The sequence below is a fragment of the Hemiscyllium ocellatum genome, chromosome 3 (assembly GCF_020745735.1).
Source record: "Hemiscyllium ocellatum isolate sHemOce1 chromosome 3, sHemOce1.pat.X.cur, whole genome shotgun sequence".
Classification (NCBI taxonomy): domain Eukaryota; kingdom Metazoa; phylum Chordata; class Chondrichthyes; order Orectolobiformes; family Hemiscylliidae; genus Hemiscyllium; species Hemiscyllium ocellatum.
The window spans coordinates 24,183,390-24,207,247 of record NC_083403.1 but is presented as its reverse complement, the minus strand read 5'-3'; the positions used below and the strand labels follow the sequence as shown (position 1 = coordinate 24,207,247).

Below are 23,858 nucleotides of genomic sequence, written 5' to 3'. Positions count from 1 at the left end.
GAGGGACACAGCATTCGGAAAGGGGGTATCACACGCCTGCCCTTGCTGCTACATGTGCTCCCCTCCCCTTTTACATTCTCTCCTCCCCCTGCCACAGTCAATCACCCACTTTAGCCTGGTTTTTTTCATCTGGGATGGATGCAATAGCAGCAGTGACCAGCACTGATTTGCCAGCAGCTTTTAGTGAGCGGTATGTCCATCACCAAGGTCCTAGGTCCTGGGAAAGGCCTCATGATGGCCCAGTGGCACTTAATCTGGCAGACCTTCCTCGATCGGGATTGACTCACCAGGCTCCTGTCACCCCATAACCCCTCAGCTTAGCTGTTCTGCTATCGTGGGAGTGTCGACTCCAACATCATCACATTGAATGAGGCCTGTTGCCAAATGCAAGCTCAGAATTTGGCAGGCTCATCCACATACTCTGGCAAGTGCGTGGAGTTTGTCACAAAACAAAAGGTCAAAGTCTGCCAGGCAGTGATTCTCGCATCACTTCTCTACAGTTACAAGTCGTGGACAGTCTGTTGGTGTTACACAATCAGATGCATTTCACCTTCGCTGCTCAAGATTAACATCAAATGGAAGGACAGACTCCCTAACACTGAATATTGACAGCAGATTCAAACCAATTCAGATCCAGGTTGTTCATTTACATCACATAGAGGCTTCCCACAGACCAAATTAAAGAAGTATTTTACAGTCAACAGAACACAAGTACCTTCAGCACTGGAACTCCTTAACCTCAATAATAAAAACATTCTGAAAGTCAATCTTGGTGCAAGAAACCGAAGATCCAAATAGAATGGACTCTGTTGCCGAGCGAGCACAACATTTGAGGGGGGTGGAGTCAGACAGGGTGAGTGGCAATGTCACAAAGCCAGTACCCTCTTTCACTTCTCCAGTGGCACCACACATAACACTTGGGCTCTGATTTGTAAATCAAGATTTGGTTTAAGTGTGAATATTGGAAGCATGGTTACTGGATTTGCAAATGACACCAGATTGGTGGTGTAGTGGACAGTGAAGGTGGTTACCTCACAATACAACGGGATCTCCAGCAGATTGGCCATTGGGCTGACGAGTGGCAGATGGAGTTTAATTTAGATAAGTGTAAGATGTTACATTTTGTTAAGGCAAATCAGGGCAGGACTTATACAATTAATGGTAGGACCCTAGAGAATGTTGCCAAACAATGAGACATTGGGGTGCAGGTTCATAGTTCGTTGAAGGTGGTGTCACAGGTAGACAGGGTAATGAAGAAGTAATTTGGTACACTTGCCTTTATTGGTAATGACCATGTCCTGTACAGTACAACATGACCTCCTGCGTTGAGTATAGGAGTTGGGAGGACATGTTGCAGCTGTACAGGACATTGTTTGGGCCACTTTTGGAATGCTGCATTCAATTCTAGTCTCCTGCTATAGGGAAGATATTGTTAAACTTGAAAGAGTTCAGAAAAGATTTTGCCAGGATTGGAGGGTTTAAGCTATGGGGAGAGACTGAATAGGCTGAGGCTATTTTCCCTGGAGCATTGGAGGTTGAGGGATGACCTTATAAACCATGAGGGGCTTGGGTAAGATGAATAGCCAAGGTCTTTTTCCCAGGATAGGGGAGTCAAAAACTAGAAGCCATTGGTCTAAGGTGAGAAGGGAAAGCTATAAAAGGAACCTAGGGAGTGACATTTTCACATGGTGCACATAAGGAATGAGCTGCCAGAGGAAGTGGTGGAGGCTGGTGCAATTACAATATTTAAAAGGCATCTGGATGGGTATACAAATAGAAAGGGTTTAGAGGGACAAAGGCAAGATGTTGGTAAATGGGTCTTGATTAATTTAGGATAATTGGTCAGCAAAAAGGAGTTGGACCAAGAGTCTCTTTTCGTGCTGTGCAACTCTATAATACATAAAATGGCACCAACCTAGACAGTGAACAATGGTTTTATTTCTGAACCTTCATCCGTCAAAGCAAAGGGAGAATCAGTTCATTCTATCTGTCCAATCCCGAAACGTAAACATTCCCAAATGCTATCTCCCACTTATCATTTACACTCTGTTTGACAATCTTCTTTTCCCTCTTGAATGTTGCCACATTCCCTACTTAACTGGCAGTCCATTGCATACAGTTAACAACCTCTGTGCAAAGTTAAAAATGTTTTCTACCCGGACTCCCCCTCATTTGACACATCCATACTAAACTACCGAAGTGGAAAACGAACATCGAACAGTACAGGCCCTTCAGCCCACAACATCTTCATCAACCATGATGCTATTCTAAACTCATGCCATCTGCCAACACATGGTCTGTATCCCTATGTTCTCTGCCTGGTCATGTGTCTGCTTAAGTGCCTCTTGAAATTCTGTTATTCTATCTGCTTCTACCACCTTCATTGGCAATATGTTCCAGGCATCCACCACCCTCTGCGTAAAAAACTTAAATTGCACACGTCCTTTAAACTTTCACCCTCTCATCTTAAACCTATGCCCCCTTGTATTTGACATTCCAACTCTAAGAAAAAGGCTCCAACTATTCACCCTATCCAAGCCTCTCAATTTTATACACTTCCATCAAGTCACCCCTTTGCCTCCAACGCTCTGCAATTCTGGTCTCCTTCCTGTTGGAAAGATGTTGTGAAACTTGGAAGGATTCAGAAAAGATTTACAAGGATGTTGCCAGGGTTGGAGGATTTGAGCTATAGGGTGGGGCTGTACAGGCTGGAGCTGTTTTCCCTGGAGCGTCGGAGGCTGAAGGGTGACCTTCTAGAGGTTGACAAAATTATGAGGGGCATGGATAGGGTAAATAGGCAAAGTCTTTTCCCTGGGGTCAGGGAGTCCAAAACTAGAGGGCATAGGTTTAGGGTGAAAGGGGAAAGATATAAAGAGATCTAAGGGGCAACCTTTTCACACAGAGGGTGGTAGGGGTATGGAATGAGATGCCAGAGGAAGTGGTGGAGGCTGGTACAATTGCAACATTTAAGAGGCATTTGGGTGGGTTTATGAATAGGAAGGGTTTGGTGGGATATGGGCCGGGTGCTGGCAGGTGGGACTAAATTGGGTTGGGATATCTGGTCGGCATGGACAGGTTGGACCGAAAGGTCTGATTCCATGCTGTACACCTCTATGACTCTAACCCAAGTTTGTCCAACCTCTTAAAACTGAAACAGTCCAATCCTGGTCACATCCCAGCAAACCTCTTTTGCCCCATCTCCAACGGCCTCCACATCCGTCCTATAGTTCAGTGACGAGAACTGCACACCATACTCCAAATGTGGCCTAAGGTTTTAAACAGCGACAATGTGATTTGCCAATTTTTATACTTTTATAAACTATTTCAGATCCAAAGTGATAGCTTTGTAGTGAGCTGTGGGCATTTTTATCAACCCAACCGATGAAGGCAAGCATGCCATACCACTTAATTCCCACCTTTTCCAATCGAGTCCTACTTTCAGGGGCTGTGGACTTGCATGATATTTAGATCCCTCTGAATATCAATGCTCCTTATATTCCTCTCATTTATTGTAACAATTTTCTTGCATTTGATCTCTCTAAATGCAGCACCCAGCAAGTTGTCTGGATTAAACCCCATCTGGAGCTGGCTAATAACTTCAAAAGAGATTTTGTGGACTACACTCTCCTTGGCCCTTGTTTCCATGTGTTATATCCGTACCTTTTGCATGATCCAGTCTCTGTCTAGGTCAGGAACTACTCCAGCTCTCTCTGGGAAACCTACAGTAAGTCAAGACCCACCACGTCAGCATACAATGTCATGCAGAAGCTCATTACTGTCCAGGCGAAGGAAGAACAATCTCCAGACTGTCCCTAGTCCAAGTGCATGCTCCTGAACCAGCCCAGACTGTCACACTGGAATAATCTGTTAAAAAAATCGGTGTAGGATCCAGTCTTTTCATTACTGTAGAAAACTCTATGAGCTCATCTCCAAGTTTGCACTGTCTACAATAACAGATCTGTTCTTTAATCTTATCTTACTAATTTAATTTCTTTAAGCATTGCTCTGCTCTGAATCTTTCCCAAGGTAATTACATCAACCGGCAATTATAGTCACTATCCAGATTCCAATTTCCTGTGGGGAAGTAGAGTTACATCAGCATTGGGTGTTGGCAAAATCAGGCTCAGATATAAGACCCACTCCTGTCATGTAAACATCCACATACATGGTTAGAAAGCACCAGAGGACAACTGGGGAAACCCCAACAGAGTCCGTTTCCAATTCGGAATCTCTGAGGGCATCAGGAGAAGAGTGGGAGAAGAGGGAAAAGAGATTTGTAATTTGCAAAATTAACTTGTGAAGGCTAACCTTGCCTCCATATCTGTGTGTCATGGTAGCTCAGTGGTTAGCGCTGCTCCCTCACAGCAGCAGGGAATCAGGTTCAATTCCACCCTCTGGCCACTATCCGTGCGGAGTTTGCACATTCTCCCCGAATCTGCAGGAGTTTCTTCCGGGTGCTCTGGTTTCCTCCCTGTAAGGCTGTACAGGTTAGGTGGGTTGGCCATGCTAAATTGCTTATAGTGTCCAGGGATGTGTGGGTAGGTTGGATTTGCCATGGGCAATGCAGGGACAGAGTTTAGGGCTTGGATCTGGGTGGGATACTCTTGGGAAAGTCGGTGTAGACTTGATGGGATGAATGACCTGCTTCCACACTGTAGGGATTCTATGAAAGACTGAGAAAGATATCATGAGGATCAGACCACTGGGATTTACTCACCTTCGCAGCTGAATATCAAATGAATGGACAAATCAACAAAGATGTTTCAGAGTAAAAAGTGAGGTCTGCAGATGCTGGAGATCAGAGCTGAAAATGTGTTGCTGGTTAAAGCACAGCAGGTCAGGCAGCATCCAAGGAACAGGAAATTCGACGTTTCGGGCCAGAGGATCTGATGAAGGGCTCTGGCCCGAAACGTCGAATTTCCTGTTCCTTGGATGCTGCCTGACCTGCTGTGCTTTAACCAGCAACACATTTTCAGCAAAGATGTTTCAGATCCAAAGTGATAACATTGCTATAAGCTGTGGGCATTCATACACAAAAAAAAACACTACATTCCTTTTCCAAAGGTAAAACAATGTTTAAAATAAACCAAAGGACAGGATTGTGTTGTAACATATATTTCTGAGTAAATGCTGGCAAGGCCAATAAAACCTATGCCATGTTTACATCTTCCGATTCCTACTTACTCTTTCATTTCTTTTGCATTCTGATCTGCTCCAATTAAGTCACAAATCTGTTGCCTGATCACTCTTTAATTGCTCAAAACTCAAATACTTAAATATTTGGGTACTGTTGGAAAAAGATAACTAGTCAAAGCATTTCATCTTGTACACATCTGGATAATTTGCAAGAATACTAATTCAGGGCAGAAATCCATCCGTTTTACTGAATGTGAGGAGAGTGCAGATTAGTTTGCTATGAAACGCACTATCTAACCAAGCTGGAAACAACCTGCGTTCACTCAATTAGCCGTCCCTGACCTACTTCTTTATAGCCGATTAGCTTTAACAAGAGATGAATGCTCAATTAAACTCAAGAAATACTTAAACCTTTCCACTCTCTTACTGATAGATACCCCTTGAGCAGATTGACAATTTACATATTCCCGCACAGATGTGCCTTGTCATTGAACTTGTATTACAAGCAGCCAGAAAGCAAACTGAAAAGAAAGGAAAAACAAAACCCTCTCCCTCTATAAGCAGGTGTGTAGGAGTTCCTTCAAATCTAAAATGATCTCGTATGGATTCAGGATATTCACCTTTCTGGTCCAACTGGAAAAACCTTGTTGAATGAAGAGTTTGGAACTTATTGTATTATTGCAACTAATTACAGCTGACATGAATACGTGACTACAGAGGTTATTAGTAACAGAGTGGATAGTGTCCCTGCCTCTGAACCAGGAGACCTGGGTCCAAGCCTTACCTGCTCCAGGGGTGTGTCATAACATCTCCTAGCAAATTTATTAGAAAATACGAAAAGAAAACACCAGGAGTAATTAGAAGCGCCCCAGCCTCCTACAAGCTCCCTCTTTACTCCACCACAGCTCCCCTCTGCCTAATGCACTCACTCAATCACTTATTAACCCTTTCAGACCTTTCTACAGCACAACCCTGATGCATTAACAGCATATGTGACTGGTCCTCACTAAACAAGATGCATGGCAGGAAAGTTTTTGATTGAAAACAAAAAGAAATGCTGGAAATCACAGCAGGTCAGGCAGCATCCATGCAGAGAAAGCAAGCTAATGTTTTGAGTTTAGATGACCCTTCATCAAAGCTGAAGTGATGGACAAAAGTGAGGACTGCAGATGCTGGAAATCAGAGTCCTGCTGGAAATCAGGACTTATGAAGGGCTTTTGCCCGAAACGTCGATTTTCCTGCTCCTCGGATGCTGCCTGACCTGTGGTTTTTCAGCACCACTCTAATCTAGAGCTGAAGTGATGAAGAGTCAGCTAGACTCAAAACATTAGCTAACTTTCTTTCCATGGATGCTGCTTGACCTGCTGTGACCTTCAGCATTTTTTGTTTTCAGTTCCGATTCCAGCACCTGCAGTAATTTATTCCTGCAGTAGAGTTTTTGCCTTGTACCCACATAAATACTATGTTACTTCTGTACAAAATGGAGTCAGGAGTCAGTCCACTCTGACAGGTGGAGGTCTATTTAAAATGCAGAAGACATCTATCAATGAGACTGATCACACTAGCACCACTGGAACATGAAGAGACCATTTAGTTCCTTGATGCAGTTCCACCCCTCTTCATAAGATCATGGTTCATCTGTGACTTAACTCCACATTTGCTAGGTATCACACAATACTTTCCGTTAACACAAACCTAACAATGTCAATTTTAAGATTATTTGTTGATCTAACATCAAGTGCTCTTTGCAAAAGTAAGCTCCAAACTTCTACTAACTTTGTGACCTTTGAGTGCAGGTTCATAGCTCCTTGAAAGTGGAGTCACAGGTAGATAGGATAGTGAAGAAGGCGTTTGGTATGCTTTCCTTTGTTGGTCAGAGTATTGAGTACAGGAGTTGGTAGGTCATGTTGCGGCTCTACAGGAGACATTGGTTAGGCCACTATTGGAATATTACGTTCAATTCTGGTCTCCTTCCTATCGGAAAGATGTTGTGAAACTTGAAAGGGTTCAGAAAAGATTTACAAGGATTTTGCCAGGGTTGAAGGATTTGAGCTATCGGGAGAGGCTGAACAGGCTGGGGCTGTTTTCCCTGGAGCGTCAGAGGCTGAGAGGTGACCTTATAGAGGTTTACAAAATCATGAGGGACATGGGTAGAATAAATAAAAAAGTCTTTTCCCTGGGGTCGGGGAGTCCAGAACTAAAGGGCACGGGTTTAGGGCGAGAGGGGAAAGATATAGAAGAGACCTATGGGGCAACTTTTCACACAGAGGGTGGTACGTGTATGGAATGAGCTGCTAGAGGAAGTGGTGGAGGCTGGTACATTTGCAACATTTAAGAGGCATTTGGGGATGGGTATATGAATAGGAAGGGTTTGGATGGATATGGGCCAGGTGCTGGCAGGTGGGACTAGATTGGGTTGGGATATCTGGTCGGCATGGACAGGTTGGACCGAAAGGTCTGTTTCCATGCTGTACATCTCTATGACTCTAAGTGTTGTTGACTGAAGGTCCAGCTACAAGGTTTAGATCGTGGATGCTTGTCCTAGAATCACAATTCAGAAGATAGAATTTCTTTTTATCTGTTCCCCTCAATATCATGCAAACTTCAATCCAACTGTCAATTAAATTGCAACAGTATAATCCAAGTTTGTGTGATTTGGGTGTGTTATATTGATTAGTGCTCAAGGATTAAAGTGACCCAGAGAGTCACATTGAAAATCTTTAAATGGGGTTTTTTGTGCGCCATAATGACACCCAAAATGAAGGGCTTTTACCAGAAACTATTTTTCCTGCTCCTCAGATGCTGCCTGACCTGCTGTGCTTTTCCAGCGCCACTCTAATCTTTGTCCATAGTTAAAGTCATGCCTAGAGTGAGATACAAAAGGTTGAGAATGGGGAAGGTAAGAGCTGGTACAGATGAAGCATGACTTGATATACTCACTCGAATTTTAATAATTCTTGTTTTAGCTTCACAGCTTTTCTTCAGCAACATCTTCTAAGAAAAATAAAATTAGATATTAAAAACTGAACTTTTAAAAAAGAAATCTACCTAGATTAGTTTCAGCTATATAAACCATAAGCCAGCACAGAATGGCAAAGTGCCTAACAGTATAACACATCATACTGATGGACTTCAGCTAGGCATTTGATAAGGTTCCCCATGGTAGGGTCATTCAGAAGGTCAGGAGGAATGGATACAGAGGAACTTAGCTGTCTGGATACAGAATTGGCTGGCCAACAGAAGACAGCGAGTGAACATAGAACAATACAGCACAGAACAAGCCCTTCGGCCCACGATGTTGTGCCGAACATTTGTCCTAGTTTAAGCACCTATCCATGTACATATCCAATTGCCGCTTAAAGGTCACCAATGACTCTAACTCTGCCACTCCCACAGGCAACGCATTCCATGCCCCCACCACTCTCTGGGTAAAGAACCTACCCCTGACATCCCCCCGATACCTTCCACCCTTCACCTTAAACTTATGTCCCCTTGTAACACTCTGTTGTACCTGGGGAAAAAGTCTCTGACTGTCTACTCTATCTATTCCCCTGATCATCTTATAAACCTCTATCAAGTCACCCCTCATCCTTCGCCGTTCCAATGAGAAAAGGCCTAGCACTCTCAACCTATCCTCGTACGACCTATTCTCCATTCCAGGCAACATCCTGGTAAATCTCCTCTGCACCCTCTCCAAAGCTTCCACATCTTTCCTAAAGTGAGGCGACCAGAACTGCACACAGTATTCTAAATGTGGCCTTACCAAGGTCCTGTACAGCTGCAACATCACCTCACGACTCTTGAATTCAATCCCTCTGCTAATGAACGCTAATATACCATAGGCCTTCTTACAAGCTCTATCCACCTGAGTGGCAACTTTCAAACAGCTATGAACATAGACCCCAAGATCCCTCTGCTCCTCCATCTTACTAAGAACCCTATCATTAACCCTGTATTCCGCTATAGTGGTAGTAGAAGGAAAATATTCTGCCTGGAAGTCTGTGGTGTGTGGTGTTCCACAGGGCTCTGTCCTTGGGCCTCTACTGTTTGTAATTTTTATGAATGACTTGGATGAGGGGATTGAAGGATGGGTCAGCAAGTTTGCAGATGACTCAAAGGTTGGTGGTGTCGTTGACAGTATAGAGGGCTGCTGTAGGCTGCAGCAGGACATTGACAGGATGCAGAGAGGTGCTGAGAGGTGGCAGATGGAGTTCAACCTGGATAAATGCGAGGTGATGCATTTTGGAAGGTCAAATTTGAAAGCTGAGTACAGGATTAAGAATAGGATTCTTGGCAGTCTGGAGGAACAGAGGGATCTTGGTGTGCAGGTACATAGATCCCTTAAAATGGCCACCCAAGTGGACAGGGTTGTTAAGAAAGCTTATGGTGTTGTGGCTTTCATTAACAGGGGGATTGAGTTTAAGAGTCGTGAGATCTTGTTGCAGATCTATAAAACTTTGGTTAGACCGCACTTGGAATACTGCGTCGAGTTCTGGTTGCCCTATTATAGGAAAGATGTGGATGCTTTGGAGGGGGTTCAGAGGAAGTTAACCAGGATGCTGCCTGGACTGGAGGGCTTATCTTATGAAGAGAGGTTGACTGAGTGTGGACTTTTTTCATTGGAGAAAAGGAGAAGGAGAGGGAGCCTAATTGAGGTATACAAGATAATGAGAGGCATAGATAGAGTCGATAGCCAGAGTCTATTTCCCACGGTAGAAATGACTAACACAAGGGGTCATAGTTTTAAGCTGGTTGGAGGAAAGTATAGAGGGGATGTCAGAGGCAGGTTCTTTACACAGAGTTGTGAGAGCATTGTATGCGTTGCCAGCAGCAGTTGTAGAAGCAAGATCTTTGGGGACATTTAAGAGACTGCTGGACATGCAAATGGTCACAGAAATTTGAGGGTGCATACATGAGGATCAGTAGTCAGCACAACATCGTGGGCTGAAGGGCCTGTTCTGTGCTGTACTGTTCTATGTTCTATAACTCTGTCACATATTGGATATAGCTGCATATAGCACATTAAGAACAAACATAAGGAAATAAATTGCATTTATATAGGACCTTTCACAACTTCATGAGGTTAAAAAATACTTTACAAAGAAATGTGTTTGAAGTGTCTTTATAGGAACGATAGTAGCCAATTTGCACAGAGCAAGCCTCCCACAGGCAGCAATGTGATAATAGCCAAATAATCTATTTTAGTAATATTCCAGATTGGATGAATGTTGACCAGGATACCAGGGGTACCACACGACCAAAGGACCTGGAACATTCATTAAGACAGCAGATGAAGCCCCTGTTTAATATCTCAACTCAGAGTTTTTTCACTTTTCAGGGTGTGGAATTCCAGAAAATTAAATCAGAATGGAAAAAAAATAGGAGGCTGGATAGAACCAGGAAAGGTAAATAGATAATTGGAGACAGAGACCTAGAGGAGAAGATGGTTTTATGGAGTACAGGAACAGAATAGGAATGTGTGAGAGAGAGAGAGAGAGGGAGAGAGAGAGAGAGAGAGAGAGAGAGAGAGAGAGAGAGAGAAGGGTTACACCTACTAATATTAGTAGGTTTATCATATTATATCTTCTGTCTGTACAGACACACACCGACCACTAACACTATAGAAAAAAAAACACATAACTGGTGCTTGTAATAAAAGCCAAGATATTTATGGCCCACTTCCCCTAATGTTGTGCCCTTAATCATTTTACTTCTCCTGTAGTTCCAAGTATTGATCGTAGAATAGAATCATAGAATCCCTACAGTCTGGCAGCAGGCCATTTGGCCCATCGAGTCCACACCCACCCTCTGAAGAGCATCCCACCCAGACCCATTCCCCCTACCATATCCCTGTAACCCGACATTTCCCATGGCTAATCTCTGGACATTATGGGCAATTTAGCATGGCCAATCCACCTAGCCTGTACATCGTTGAACTATGGGAGAAAATCTGAGCACCCAGAGGAAACGCAGAGAGATACAAGGAGGATGTCGGTGTGGACTTTGCACAGTCACCCAAAGGCGGAATCGAACCCAAGTCCCTGGCATTGTGAGGCAGCAGCGCTAACCACTAAGCACCATGCCACCTGAAGGTTTGGACTCCATGGCATTCCTGACATTTTGGATTCAAAAGATTCCTAATTTAGCAGTCTTGATGAAACATCAACAATTAATTCTCTCTCTATTATCAAGGATGCTGCCAAAGCTTTGCATCTTTCCAGTACATTCTATTTTAGCTTTTCCAGCATCTGCAAAATTCTGCTATTCATCTTAACCTCAACTCACTGAGAATAGAAGATGGCAAGAGGAATGCTGCTAGTTACCAGGGATGCTCTCCCCACTCATAAAAATACAGTCAAAATGCAACTATTTTCAAAGAAGTGATATTATATTTTGCCTCTTCATGCTTGAATATCTAACCAGCACTTTAAACTGCCCATGATGAGATTATCAAAATCATATGGTCACTGTCCTTGAGGGAGGCATTGAAAACAGTTCAGACTAGATTCACAAGAGTATAGAATGGTCAGCATTGGAACAGTCCCTTCAGCCCACCATGTTATTAGCAATTCACTGTATAATGGAGGTTGATTGATGAAAGGATGACAAGATTTGGCCTTAATATATTGGAGTTCAGATGCATCTTAGAAAAATAGAAGATTCTGAAAAGTCTTGACAATGTAAATGCTGAGATCTTGCATTTCCCCACATGAGGAAATCTAGAATGAGAAGCCACAGTTTAAAAATAATAAGTCTCCCATTTAAGATAGGGAGGAGCAAGAATTTCTACAATCAAAGCTCATTAGTATTTGAAATTCTCTTCCCCAGAGATCCGTGGAAGTAGAGTTATTGACTATCTTCAAGTCAGACTTGGACAGATTTATGATCAATGAGAGAGTCAATGGTTGTGGGAGGGTCAGAAAGGAAAGTGATCACAATCAAATCAGCCATAACATTATTGAATGGCGGAGCATGTTCAACAAGTGGTATAACTTACTCCTGCTCCTGGTTTGATGGTGACAGATGCAGGCCCCCCACCCCAGTTCCTGACATACCCTTGAAGAATAACTCAAGAGATTGATTGTTTGCAGCCCTCAACAGCGTGTGAGTATCGCGATGGGATGGGAGGGGGCAAATCTTTACGATAACCAGTGGTGAGTGGCCTGAATTTGTAAGTCCTGCTCCTGAACATAGCACCTCCACTTCCTCAGGGGGGGAGGAGAATAGAGTTGATCTGCTCTTAACATGTCTACTCTGTACATGTTTGATGGAACCAGTTGGCCTTTTAAATCACCAGCTGCCTCCCCAGAAGTGTACAAAGTTAAAAATCACACATCACCACATTATAGTCCAACAGGTTTATTTGGAAGCACTAGTGTTCAGAGCACTGCTCCTTCATCCGGTGGATGTCCATCTGATGAAGGAGCAGCACTCCAAAAGCTAGTGCCTCCAAATAAATCTGTTGGACTAAAACATGGTGTTGTGTGATTTTTTTTAAAAACTTTGTCCACCCCAGTCCAACACCAGCACCTCCAAATCATATCCTTGTCTTCCCTATAATCCAGAGAGTTGACATGTTAAGAGCAGGTCTGAGCTTTTTAAGACTTGTTTGGATAGCCAAGATATCCCTTTGGATTTGGTTCCAGAAAACCTTTCTTTGGGAGGTAGGGAAAGGGTCAAGTACTCTTTGGGATTATTAACAAAGACAATTTTATGTAGAAGGTGCATAAAACCTTGGAATTATCAAACTATGCATTTTTGATCGAGTGTGTTATTTCTCCACTACCAGAATTTTTCCTTTATATGCCAGTGGATAACGGTTGGTACCAGTGGATAACAGTTGGTACCAGTGGATAACGGTTGGTACCAGTGGATAACGGTTGGTACCAGTGGATAATAGATGATTTGGCACAGAAAATGAAAGACAGTGGCTAAATTTGAGTTAGTATGAGATGGCACTAAATTGGCATAGGGTAAAAGGGTCTGTGGGGATGGGTAGAGGGCATCAGGTGACATGCATGCAGCTGGGTGAGTATGGAGTTGGCAGAGGGTGGCAGGAATGTTTACATTCTATTCTTCTGTTCAAAAATTAAAATACTGCACTAGAATCTGAAAGCAGGCTTGCTTTTCCACCTCTTCTGAGCCAGCAACACTTTCAGGTCCTGCCAGGTAGCGTGGACCGACCTGTAATCCAGCCTATCTCCAGATGGAAAATGGGGATTAGAGGCTGCCATTTTTAAACGGTGAACTTATGGAGCGGGGAATTGTCCCAGTTCTGTGCACCCGACTTGGGAGCGACTAGTGTGTTGCCAAAACAAGTATCGTTGAGGGCAGCCTCCTCAAGGAATGGCTCATCTCATGCTAGTGTGCAATCCGAATTGGACAGTGCAAGAAGAGATCACTTGATTCAACATTCCTTAATGTCTCTTTGAAAGAGCTAGCCAGTTATCCCCCTGATCTTTCTCACCAGCAATTCTCTTCCTTGTTTAACTCTTTGTCTAACAGGGTGGTGTAGCGGGAGTAGATTCAAAAATAACTTCATTCAGGGGAGATTGCAGAGTGCATTCCAGATTATGAAAACACAATGCATTAAAAAATAATCCTCACCTCACCTACAGTTCTTTTAACAATTACCTTTAAATTTATGAAATGAAAATAATCCAGAGGCATCTTCATCAAGTGTTCAGAAACAATGGCATTTGAATATTCCTGACAAAATTCCCGTTTGCATGCTGTAAAAACTCTATCATTCTATTTTGTCAGAGCTTTCCATCTTATACTCACTCACAGGGCAATTTCAAAGAATGTCAATTTATTGGGAAAGCCAACATTCATGACGTTATGAGGGGAAAAGTGCTGATTGCTTGGCAAGTAGACTTTGTAAAAGTCTTGCCATGGAGAATGCACTCATTCAAGCTGATTGGCAGTTAACTGTCAGACGGTGAAGCACACAATGCAACTACCTCAGTTCAGTCAACCTAATTACTCTGAAAGGGTATCTCAATTTATGAAAGGTAAAGTTTGTGAATCACATTGCAACGATGCAGTAGCAAAACACTAATGATGCTCACCTCTAGCAGGATACCACCATGAGACAAAAGAGTATTGTAGTGCATGCATTTCATGACCAGTGTGATACCAGATATATGGGTTGTACCTCACAAAGATTGGTGGATCATATCAAACAGTGAATCTCTTTGGCTAGTTACAACAAGCAATGTACTGACTATACCCAAATCAGCCCAAGCTTGCAAAATCAATAAATAACCAACATTAGATATGTTGCCACAACTGGACAACATTTACTGGATAATCCCAAGTATGGAAAGAATTATGACAACCAAATGATAATTGTCAGACAGGCTCATATTGTAGCATACTGCCATACCCTGGAAGTTAAATACATTGATAACAATATTCTTTGTAGTTAGAAAAAGTATATGCACACACTGCACCCATTCAACTTGACAAAATAAGTAACAACCATTTGCTGGCTTATTTCATAGCACAATGCCCTAACCATTAAGGGACAACTTCTAATTTAAAATTTAAATAAAGACTGATAGTGAACTGTCAATCACCATTCACTAGTGTATTCTCCATGACGATGCATCTAACAATCAGAGACAACTCGCCAATCAATCAGCACTGTCTTCTCATAAAGCATAAAATCCTGGTTTTCCTCTTAAATTGGTATTCTTGCCCTGATAATTATAGGTTTTGACGAAACATGTTTATGTTTCACCAAATGTTCTGTTCTACCAAATGACTATTAATCACAAATTAACTGTCCAAACATGCCACACAATTTGGATTGTGCGAAGTGCTAGTGCTTTCAACAGGCCACAGAATACAGTTTTTCCATTTTCCTAATGCTCCTTTTCCCACTTTCTGACTCCTCCTGCTGCATTAAAAAAAACAAATCATCGCGTCACTCCTAAATAAAATGCTCTCTCTTTAATTCATTTACTCTGCAACAGAATAGTTTGGGGGTTCAAAGAACCCATGCTGTTCTCGAGTGGGATGATAGTTAGAGGGGTGAGGGGGTGGATATATTTATAGTTTTATTGACCCTTAGAGAGAGAGAGAGACAAAGAGGTTGATTTAAAATCTCAAGATCTCAGCAGTCGTGTTTTCACTTTCTGTCATTTTTCTTTTTTTTTGTAAATAACCACCTCAACATTTTATGGGGTTCTGTTAGCAAATACATTGGTCAGATCCTTGGCCTGGAATTAGCCATGCCCCCAGTTACTACAGTAACTGAATCACAAAAGTGATCTATCTAGAATCAGTATATAGGTCACAAACGGGTTAAAAAGTGTGTTTTTTTTTACTCTCAAACATCTTTGAGTAAAACAGAAGTGTTGATGCAGATTCTGAAGAGAGAGCTGGACAGGCTAAATGACCTACTTTGACACAATAGAGTCTCGAGTACCCGAGGCAGGACGCTTTCTGTGAATGAGAAACACCAACAGAGTGATGTCTGGGCCATTGTTGTACGTTTTCACCTTTACAGAAGAACATTTTCCATCAATTAAATGATATTATATGTCTGGAGGAGTGCGGGGAGAGAGAGAGAGAGAGAGAGAGAGAGGGAGGCCATCTCTTTCAGCTGTTTGTTCTACACATCACTTAGGATCCTGACACCACAATAGCTGGAAACAATACAGAAACTGTTACACACGTTCTCCATTACATTTTCCAATAGCTCCTGATGTTGTTTCTCCATGACCTGCAATCGCACTGAAATCTAAATAAGAAAGAAGAGGGGCTCTTGCAAGGTTGCGTTTACAGAGCACAGCCTTCGATCCATCCTGAATAGTCTCCCATTCCCCACCTGCCTGTTGTTCCTCACACATCATCATCCATGGGCACCTTAGGCAGCTTAGCCAGGTACGCTATCAATTCAAAAAGCTACTGCTCAAATTCCTACCAGCCTCTGCATTATTTTGCTCTTGACAGAACACCTACTTTATTAAGACCATAAGACCATAAGTCTTAGGAGTGGAAGTAAGGCCATTCGGCCCATCGAGTCCATTCCGCCATTCAATCATGGCTGATGGGCATTTCAACTCCACTTACCAGCGTTCTCCCCGTAGCCCTTAATTCCTCGAGACAACAAGAATCTATCAATCTCTGCCTTGCAGACATTTAGCGTCCCGGCCTCCAGTGCACTCCGTGGCAATGAATTCCACAGGCCCACCACCCTCTGGCTGAAATGTCTCCGCATTTATTCACGTGAGCCAAAATTTATTTGTATTCACTCAAGCAATGTGGGTGTCATTGGCTGGGCCAGCATTTATTTGTTATGCCTTATCACCCAGAGGTCATTAAGAATCAACTAAACCAGGTAAGGATGACAGATTTCCTTCCCTAAAGGGCATTAGAGAACCAGATGGGTTTTTCTGACAATCAGCAATGGTCATCGTTAGACCTTTAAATCCAGATTCTTGACTGAATTCAAATTCCACCATCCGCCATTGCAGGATTTGAACCCGGGTCCCCAGAACATTGCCCGGCTTTCTGGATTAATAGTCCAGCGTTAATCCTACAAGGCTTTCACTTCCCCAAAAGGCCGAAGATATCGTCGATGATCTCCTGCCGTAAATTTCATGTCTATGCCACATGATTACAGCTTCTGTCAGACAGAGAGTCTCGCCAAACTAGACCATTCACTATCCTGGAGCTCCATCCAACATGCAGTTTTAAATGTCACCATCTCACTGGGAGACACATGCTTCGCACCATTGCGATACTGACCTTGCTTCTGCCACCAAGGCACTTGCACGCACCTACAACAAAAGCTAAATACTACAGATACTGGAGATCTGAAATTTAAATAAGAAACCCAGCAGTCTAGTGGCATCTGGGAAGAGACAAAAGCAGTTAATGTTTTGAGTCGAATATGACTCTTCTTCTGCCAAATCTTCTTCGTATATGCGCCACACAAACCCAATGAGCATTATCAACAATTAAAACTGAAATTGCTGGAAAAACTTAGCAGGTCTGACAGTATCTTTGGTGAGAAATCAGAGTTAACATTTCGGATCCAGTGACCCTTCTTCAGAACTGGTAGCATTAGGGTCACGCTAATATCTTCCTCAAATCCCAAAACTCCATCATGTGCAATCATCCCTCGACTATGCTGCATTCTCCTGGATGGTGCCAGGCTTCTCGAGTGTTGTTGGAGCTACACTCATCCAGACAAGTGGAGAGTATTTCATCACACTGCTGATTTCTAAAATATAGTCTGAAAATGGCCAAAAACATGAGTGTAAAATTGATCCAGTGTTTGAAAACTGTGAACTTAGATTCCATATTAACATTATTTATAGAGATGTACAGCATGGAAACGGAGCCTTCAGTCCAACTTCTCCATGTCCACCAGATATCCCAACCCAATCTAGTCCCACCTACCAGCACCCGGCCCATATCCCTCCAAACCCTTCCTATTCATATACTCATCCAGACGCCTCTTAAAATGTTGTAATTGTACCAGCCTCCACCACATCCTCTGGCAGCTCATTCCATACATGTACCACCCTCTGTGTGAAAAGGTTGCTTCGTAGGTCTCTTATATCTTTCCCCTCTCACCCTAAACCTATGCCCTCTAGTTCTGGACTCCCCGACCCCAGGGAAAAGACTTTGTCTATTTATCCTATCCAGGCCCCTCATGATTTTAAAAAACCTAGAACAGAGGAGCCAAGTAGGTAGAAATATTTCTGTCAGGAAGAGGTATTAGAACACCATGATTAACTACAGACTGTGGGAAAAAAAAACTTTTAAAAACAAAAAGGAAATTGAAAACTTTTGAAAGAGGATAGAAAGAAAAGTAAATGAAAGACAGGATGTATTTGTCTCTGCATTATACAAACGACCCTTCTATTTCATCCAGCCTATAGTCAATTTCTAAACTCAGCACAGCGCTAGAGTCATGACTATCCACCCCTTCAATATGGCACATGAGTAGAAGACTCAGATCTAAGACCGGCCTCAATGTTTTAGACTTAGGTTTTTGAGCAGCGTTAATCCCAGGAGTAGACTCTCCTCCTGTTTCTCGGACAGAGCTTGGCAGAGAGAGGGCAAAGCCAACAAAAAGTAAAAATGTCTGACTGTCTCTGAAAAGGGTTTCAATCCCACTCCTTAATAACAATTGCCAGCAAGGGGCAGGGGATAATGCACAAGGTTCCAGAAAAATAATAACATGTTTTACCCTTTGAAAGACAAATCATACACAATTACGGGTGAGAGAAAAATAAAGCATAATTAACTTCACGTCTTGTCAACTCGACTTAAAGCCAATCCAGTCTGACAGGGTTGCAATATCTGAAGGTTTTGAACTAGTTAATGACAGCCTGCTGGAAAATAGGGCAGAGGGGAACATCTGATGCAGCAGATGACAGGAGGACCAGGGTGGGGGGATGCTGTGATGGGATTGAGGGGTCAGGGTGAGGGAGGGAGGGGGTTGTGGGTTTGGTTTCTTGTCCGAGTTAAGTTCAGCCACATTGAAACAGTAAGTGGTTGCTTGTGAAGGGGAGGCTCAAACTTTAGCAAAGACATCTGCTCTCCAGTTAATTGTTTTTTTTTCCTTCTCTCACTCTTTCTCTTTCAATCTCAAGCCTTGCCCCCCTTTCTAATCAGCAGTGGTTGGCAGAGCCTCACAAATCAGCAGTAATCCTTCTGAGCTACAGCTGAACATAATAGCTGCTCTGTGACTAGACAGGCCGCACAGAAAGCAGCCACACCGTGTAAAGATGCTGAGGCAACTGTGTTAATCTGTATAATCCACACGTTAAAACTCTTAATTCTGTCTCTCGGGCCTTCTATTTCAAAAAAACAATACATAGACAAAAGAGGCAGCAAACAGTTTTAAGACACAAATACTTTACAATTCCCCATGGTGGTGCCTAGTGTCTGATGGACTTGATCAAAAGAGACAACATGATAGATCTCTCAACAAAGTTTACGTTTGTTTCCTCTCATCATTCTGCTGCTGTCCCAAAAGACATTGAATCAGCAACTCCGCAAGGGGTCAAAGCCAGTGAAAAGGTTACACTCTGTCTCAGAAGTAGAGATTATTTGCCTCCAATATGATGCCAGAAGTTTTATTCCTGCACCGATTCTCACCTCACTTCCAGCAGACTGAAAGACTCTTGGGAACAATCCTCTTCATAACCCAGGAGATTTCAGCTAAACCCAGCATACAGTTCTGTTAACTCATCACAGCTCCCTATTCCCAGGATGGAGTCCCTTCTACCCCACCTTGCTCAGCGCCTGGTTACAGAACACCCTCACAAACCCTCTCAGGGTACATCAACTCGCTCAAGGGTTTGAGGGTGGGGACGTATTACGTATATTTTGAACACCCAATTGGTACTGTTCTGCCCTCATGCTCAATGTGGTCTCCTTCCTTCCTGTTCATGAAGGTACAGATTCTCAGAAGGCTACAATTAAAGAGGCGCACAGCATAGCAATATGCTACCCAGTTTTCACAACTAAACTAGGTCTATGTGCCTGCATTTGGTCCATATCCCTCTATACCTATCCCATTTATAAACCTGTCCAAATGTTTCTTAAATATTTAAAAATTGTACACACCTTCACCAGTACCTTTCGCAACCCATTCCAGATACTCACCACCCTGTGTGTGAAAATATTACTCCTCCGGATTCTCTCCTCTGACCTTTAACCTATGCCCTCTAGTTTTAGACTGCCCCACCCTGGGGAAAAGCTGTTGGCTATCTGCCTTATTTATGCTGCTCGTGATTTTATACACCCCCATAAAGGTCAATTTCCTACACTCTAAGGAAAAAGTCCCAGCCTACCTAACCTCTCCTCATAACTCAAACCTTCCAGTCAAGGTAGCATGCTAGTAAATATTTTCTGCACCCTTCCTAGTTTTATGATATCCTTTCGATAATAGGTGACCAGAGTTGTATCCAGTGACCAATGTTGCTCCCCAGATTTATGGAGTGCTTCTAGTCTAACAGCAGAATTTGCTCATTTATCTCCAAGGCCATCCAGACAAGGGAGAGAAAAGGGTATCCGAGCTGGAAATAACCCATGGTCCCTCACTTCCACTGGGAATGAAAATCAAGGAGAATGCAGTTCATAACTGGGGTTCCTGTGCAGCCAGGAACAGATGGGACAGTTAAGAGGGGAGCTGGGCAACAAACAATCCACCCTAAAGCTTGCAGTTATATAGTGCCTCTATGATGGCCTCAGAGTATCCAAAAAAAAAATCTTTTACACTGAACAGCAAAACAAAACAGTTCTGAAGAAGGGTCACTTGACTCTGAAACCTCTCCACAGATGCTGCCAGACCTACTGTGTTTTTTTCCAGCAATTTCTGTTTTTATTCCTGCAGTCTTCCACAGATTAGATTAGATTAGATTACTTAGTGTGGGAACAGACCCTTTGGCCCAACAAATCCACACTGACCCTCTGAAGACCAACCCACCCAGACCCATTCCCCTACATTTACCCCTTCACCTAACACTAGGCAATTTAGCATGGCCAATTCACCTAACCTGCACATATAGGAAATACATTTACATAAAAGAGCAATGCGATAATAACCAAATAAGGTGGTTACTGATGTCAGTTCTGGGATGCTCCAGTGTGCAGAAATTTGCATGGCAAGGAAAGGTACACATTTCCATTGAAGTCTCCTGTTTGTCTTTGAGAAACAGCCAGGAGAGCTTTTAGAACCACCTTGGGACCTTGGTTTAACCCTCTTCGAAAGATGCATGTTTAGAAGTGAGTAGGGTAAGGCACTGGAATTGGAAAGGGCATATAAGCACGCAGTTTAGAACTACTTGAGGAGGTTACCACGGAGGCAATCAACGTGTGTTTACAATGTTGAGCACAAAAACAAAGCTCAGTCTTCAATAGATTAAAGTCATTGATCCGAAGGGGTTCAGTACGTCGCAGATGACCCATTATTATGGAGGGAGGTTGGCACCTTTGCACGTTTGTCAATCTCTTTAACAGGCATTTGTTGCCATGGGATTAGATGCTCAATCCCTGTAAACAGGGATTTGCTGTTGTCAAATACATGTTCAATCCCTATAAACAGGGATGCTGTTCTGGAATTAGGATCTCAATCGCTGTAAACAGGAATTAGCAGCTTAGTGGGTTAGTGCCTTGAAATCCACTTTTACACCCCGGTAGACATTGGAGCTTCTTTGTCAGCACTTCTCAGACAATGTATTAAAGATCCGAGCAGACATCTGAGCTGAGATGTCACCTATTTTTATAAAATCTTAAGTTATTTCGAGAATGCGACTTAAAAGAAGTTCTGGGATTCACATCTTAATGAACCAAAAGCTGCAACCCATTCTAAAAGATGAAAGACTTAACAGCAATCTAGGTTTGTTCAATATATCATTTCAGTTTCATGACACTGTAATCTTTTGCTATAAATTCTATGTCTTATGGTCCTGCTCCACAGCTACCTGATGAAGCAGCAGCGCACCAATGGCTAATATCTGCAAATAAAGCTGTTGGACTATTACCTGATGTTGTGTGATTTTAAACTTTGTGCACATAGATAGTAGCTGTTTACAAGGCTGGCTTGCCAGTGCCTACTCAGGGGCATCTAGACGTGACAAGTCTTACCAGCCATGCCCAGATCCCAAAAATATTTTCAAACCCTGTTGTTAACATGGAGGGGGAATATGCGCTGTGTAGAAAATAGCACACAGTGCACAGTTAAACTTCACAATCCAAGCATCGCACCCTCAACCAAACAGGGACAGACAAATCCCCTCCCCCAGCTGCAGGTTGACCAACATCACCCAAACAAACCAGGACCCAGACACTGGAGGACTGATCCCTGAATCTGCAGCCTGGATGATGATGATGATGATGAAAACAGCATCTGTTTGAAACGATCATTAAGTATCCACAGGACTCTCTGGCCTCGATCCTTCCACAACAATAGAGCTGTTGTTTTGGGGCCACAGCAACAGGCTTGTGGTATTTTTTTTTAAAAAAAGGGCCAGTGACAGTGAACAATGGATTCTTGAGACAGGGACACGTTTGCAACATTACGTTAACCCAACCCAGCACTTGCCTTACTATCCTGAGGGGATCTAATTTTGTGGAAGCTGCCAACGCATTCACACACTTTGCACTGACATGATTACAAGGAACCCATGATAAAGAAGACAATTTACGCAGCACTGTTCACAACTTCCAAATACAGCCAAAGTAGTGAAGTATTGTCACTGCTGTAATGTAGAAAAGGTAGCAGCCAATTTGTACAATGTGAGCCTTCATAAACAAAGATGCGATAATGACCAAAAAACATAATATTGGTTGGGGGACAACAAGATCTTCCTTGATCTTTTCAAGTGCCATTTTAATTCCAGCTAAAAAAAGAGACCTCGGTTTAATGTCACATCTGATCAAAAGTTCCTACTGACAGAGGAGCAGAACAGGTCTTGAATAGTCTGACTCAGAGATAACATGGAAATGATAGAAAATAGGTTATGTGAAAGAAGGCTATTTGGCCTATCATGTCAAAGTCAATCGTCAACAAGGTACACAAATTAACCATCCCAATACCCCTCCCCCAATCTTCACTGAGTTTGTAGTCAGCGTGAGTAAGCCATGAATTTTGAAGGAATAAATAAAGTTTCATCCACTGATTTCATTCCAAGTTCAAAATGTTTGCCACCATTTGTGCAGGTTGCTCTGGATCATTCAGTGTATTCCTGCCTCAAGAATGGAATATGTGGAGGGATATATATTTTCTTTTAAAAATCATGTGGAAACACAGTCAACATTTCAGGTCAATCCTGAAATGCTGTTCCTCCCTTCAGTGAAATCTGATGTAGGCCAGCAAGCCCAAATAGGATTCAGGGAACACCTTTAACAATTTCCATATTCAGAGATATAGGAACAGGAAGAGACTTAACCAGCCTGTCCTTCCATTCAATGAAATTGTTGCTGACTTGCATGTTAATCATTAAGCACTTCAGATAACACTACCAATCTCCAATTTAAAGTTATGTCAACATGAGGTTTTTTGTTAAGAAAAAGAAGAAAGCATATGTAAGGTATACAAAGTGAAAAATCACATAACTCCAGGATATAGTCCAACAGGTTTAATTGGAAGCACACTAGCTTTCGGAGCAATGCTCCTTCATCAGGTGATTGTGGAGGGCTCGATCGTAACACAGAATTTATAGCAAAAATTTGCAGTGTGATGTAACTGAAATTATACATTGAAAAATTGATTGTCTGTTAAGCCTTTCATCTGTTCGAATACAGTGATAGTTTCATTTTTTCATGTGTAAATCACTAAACCCTTCTTTTTAAAATTGCATTTTCGGGTTAGCTGTTAACAATGGTGATAGCTAGACAATATGTTGAAGGTGTTAGCCCCGTGTCCTCTGTCTATGACCTGATGTTTAGGTTGATTCTAATCTAATAAGTGAGATAACATAAATTCCTGCAGTTTTTGAGCTCAGAGTGTGGATATAGATACCACAATTACGCGTGGGAACACCTCCCACCTTGTACATGGAGGTACTCATGTGACTCAGCCAACGTTGTCTATCATATACGTTGCAGGCAAGGATGCCCGGAGGCATGGTACATTGGGGAAACCGAGCAAAGGCTACAACAATGTTGTGCGGTGCCCATTCAGCCATTGTCGTGTCTCACAAACTTGATTGAGTTTTTCGAATTGATGAGGACAGAACAGTGGGTAT

The 23,858-nt window shown here is 42.7% G+C and overlaps 1 protein-coding gene across 3 annotated transcripts in view; it reads right to left on the bottom strand.

Annotated features, from left to right (window-relative positions):
- Positions 1-23,858, bottom strand: part of si:dkey-16j16.4 (uncharacterized) — a 110,332-nt gene that overhangs the window by 14,097 nt on the left and 72,377 nt on the right. Inside the window, exon 4 of one of the 3 annotated variants that reach the window (XM_060856174.1) lies at positions 8,077-8,130. The exons of 1 other annotated variant lie outside the window; for it this stretch is intronic. In XM_060856174.1, the coding sequence (XP_060712157.1) occupies positions 8,077-8,130 (54 nt within the window). The remainder of the gene's footprint in view (positions 1-8,076; positions 8,131-23,858) is intronic. One more of the 3 variants, XM_060856182.1, reaches the window with a different exon arrangement.